The sequence below is a fragment of the Pinus tabuliformis genome, chromosome 5_2 (assembly GCF_031772625.1).
Source record: "Pinus tabuliformis cultivar Carrire ecotype Pingquan chromosome 5_2, CPIR1, whole genome shotgun sequence".
NCBI lineage: Eukaryota > Viridiplantae > Streptophyta > Pinopsida > Pinales > Pinaceae > Pinus > Pinus tabuliformis.
The window spans coordinates 349,030,715-349,033,362 of record NC_142306.1 but is presented as its reverse complement, the minus strand read 5'-3'; the positions used below and the strand labels follow the sequence as shown (position 1 = coordinate 349,033,362).

The following is a 2,648-nucleotide window of genomic DNA, read 5'->3' as shown; positions in this document are numbered from 1 at the left end:
TGCTCAGCATGACTGCCTCACTGAATTTCCCACAGAACCCGACGTTATTGAATATACCCTAAGCATTATAGATTTCTCTCCAGTGTTCATTTGAATATATCACTGGGAACTGAAGCTTTAGACAGGATATAAGAGCAAACCTAGATAATCTTTGACAGATAGAACAGCCGTAAATAACATCTTAACAACTTAATTTCTCTTGAACAAAGCTGTTAATGAAGATAATAGAAAAGTCTCAATTTGTTGCCTGATTATTTTTCTCCGTAAAGAAACTTTCACATAAGTTAAGATCAATATCCGTGATGGGGCTTTTATATATCCAACACCTCTCAATTGTCAAAGAAGATCACTTTTCAAGTCATAATATCCCAAAGAAATTATGTTCAGAAAAGAATAGAGCTCTCACAACACTGAAAGAAAGAACGAAATGCCTCAGAACAGCAAGTCCTTGGAAAACCAAAATCACGGACCTGAGCTCACTTTTGGAACTCCAATATGTTTGAAATGGAAAGAATGTGCCCTTCATACATCGCAAGGGCTCCAATCACTAAAGAAAAATGCAATGTAAATACTAAATGAAGAATCCAGAATGGCGGTTTAAAGGAACAACGCAGCAGCCTTTGGATCCTTTCATGCTTTAGCTTATTCTTTCAATCCACAGTTACAAGCAAGCTCCACTTGACCTGTAAACTTAAGAAAGTGGAGTAAATCTCACGAAGCCTGACTTGGGAATGTAGTTCCCTTTTATCTAGGAAAAGTACACCAAAAATCATAAAAGACCAAGCTCAAATCTGAGAAGTGTCAGATCAGAAGGTAAGCAAGGCCGCCTCTCAATCTTAGCTCCAAGAGAGCAAAGCTTGACATCAATATTTTCATAGCCTCTATCAATATGATTTGCTCCATCAATCTGTGTAGTGCCATCAGCAGCCATGCCAGCCAAAATCAGTGCCGCACCAGCTCTAAGATCAGTAGCTTCTACTGGAACACCATATAATGAACTGCAGCAACCAGAGTGATGATTATCTTATAAAGAGGCAGATTAGAGATGAAGCATATGTGAGGTATTGTATTAAAACAGCTAAAAAGAAGAAGAAACAGAATGAACTTACCTCCCTTGATCTTTTCCACTCACAATCGCAATATTTTTGCTGACCCTTATTTTAGCTCCAAGCTTCTGCAGTTCTTCAACTACATTAAGAACCCAAGAAATTAGCATTATCATAAAAACCAATAAGAAAAAGCTGATAGCTGACATTTCCTGATTTTATTCAAAAGAAAACCCTCTCAGGAGCAGTCAATCACGAACCATGTCTCATCCGCCCTTCAAAAACTGTTTCTTCGACAACACTTTGACCATTGCACGTAGTCAATAATGTCATCAACTGAGGCTGCAAATCAGTAGGAAACCCAGGGTATGGAAGTGTTGTCATATCCACGCCTCTCAGGAACTCAGATGGAAAAATCTGAGAAAAAAATAAATACCTTTTAGTGTTTACGAGGAACCAATCTTGCTAAACATAGTTAATCACAAAGCTATCTAAAATATGCCCACCCGTAAGCCATCAGGCCCTCTGAGTTGGATTCTGCATCCGATGTATTCGAGCTTGCTTATCAGTGATGTTAAATGCTTTGGGACAACAGGGGACATTGAAATTGATGAGCGAGTCATAGCAGCAGCAATAAAAAATGTACCAGCTTCTATGCGATCAGGTATAATAGTGAAACTGGCACCATGAAGCTTTTTCATGCCCTTAATAACTAGAGTGCTTGTTCCTGCTCCATCAATGCAAGCCCCACATGCAATTAGGTACTCTGCTAGATCAACCACTTCTGGCTCCTGCGTGAAAATAAGAACCAGATAAAAAGGGAAACCACTTTCTCTCATCTTGATTCAATACAAACTTCCTCTATGAACTTGCATTCGAAAGAGATGATTTGCTGGATAAAAATTCATACAGCTACTGGAAATTCCTTTTAATCATAGATTCATACATTATTTTTAACAAATATACTTCAGTAATGTGTACCATAAAAAAACTCTCTCGTATATACAATGTAACCACAACCAAAAATTTAACCTCACTGACCTGAGCTACATTTGAAAGTATTGTCTTTCCATCTGCCAGTGAAGCAGCCATCATTAGAGTTTCTGTTGCCCCAACACTTGGATAATCAAGATAAAATGTACCCCCAACCAGCCGTCTTCCATTGGCTGCATAGGCATGTACTTTACCTTTCCTGTAAGATCTAAGCATCAAACTGTTAAGCTAGAAAACTCTAAAATCAACTCAAATTTCAAACCGACCAATAAGAGCTTCAATAATACATTCAAGAGAAGATAAATTTCATTTAGCAGTTAGCGATGTTGAGGAACAGTAGCAACTTTTCATTTGCACAAACATTGCCCCAACCTCATAGGTTTACGTGTAAACCAAGACACAGCTTGAGCTGGACTCTAGGATGCGGTTTGATGGCAAAGTTATTCAAAGTGCCAGATGCATGTCTCAAGTTCAACCTTCGTAAACTGGAAGTTGTTGATCACTCTGATTATTGAGGGTGGTAGTTGAAACCAAGCCCACTACTGTTAAAATCTTGTACCTGCATTTGCTAACTTAGCTGCTTTATCTATTATAATCTGTTGTAAATTG

General features: G+C 38.3%; 1 protein-coding gene across 1 annotated transcript; it reads right to left on the bottom strand.

The window, feature by feature from the left end:
* Positions 1 to 212: 212 nt before the first annotated feature.
* LOC149158917 (uncharacterized) lies at positions 213 to 2,270 on the bottom strand. Its single transcript, XM_089436360.1, has 5 exons — positions 2,088 to 2,270; positions 1,553 to 1,837; positions 1,307 to 1,463; positions 1,110 to 1,188; positions 213 to 998 (listed from the first exon to the last, which is right to left on the bottom strand). The coding sequence occupies exons 1-5, from the start codon at positions 2,253 to 2,255 to the stop codon at positions 770 to 772; spliced, it is 918 nt and encodes a 305-aa protein (XP_089292486.1). The 5' UTR covers positions 2,256 to 2,270; the 3' UTR covers positions 213 to 769.
* Positions 2,271 to 2,648: the final 378 nt, after the last annotated feature.

Bases quoted from the DNA above. Each gene is read 5' to 3' on its own strand.
- LOC149158917 (XM_089436360.1), bottom strand. From the start codon at position 2,255: ATGCTTAGATCTTACAGGAAAGGTAAAGTACATGCCTATGCAGCCAAT. The intron at 1,838-2,087 runs GTCAGTGAGGTT...ATTTTCACGCAG, and splicing joins TACTTTCAAATGTAGCTCAG to GAGCCAGAAGTGGTTGATCT. The intron at 999-1,109 runs GTAAGTTCATTC...TGGTTGCTGCAG, and splicing joins AGTGGAAAAGATCAAGGGAG to TTCATTATATGGTGTTCCAG.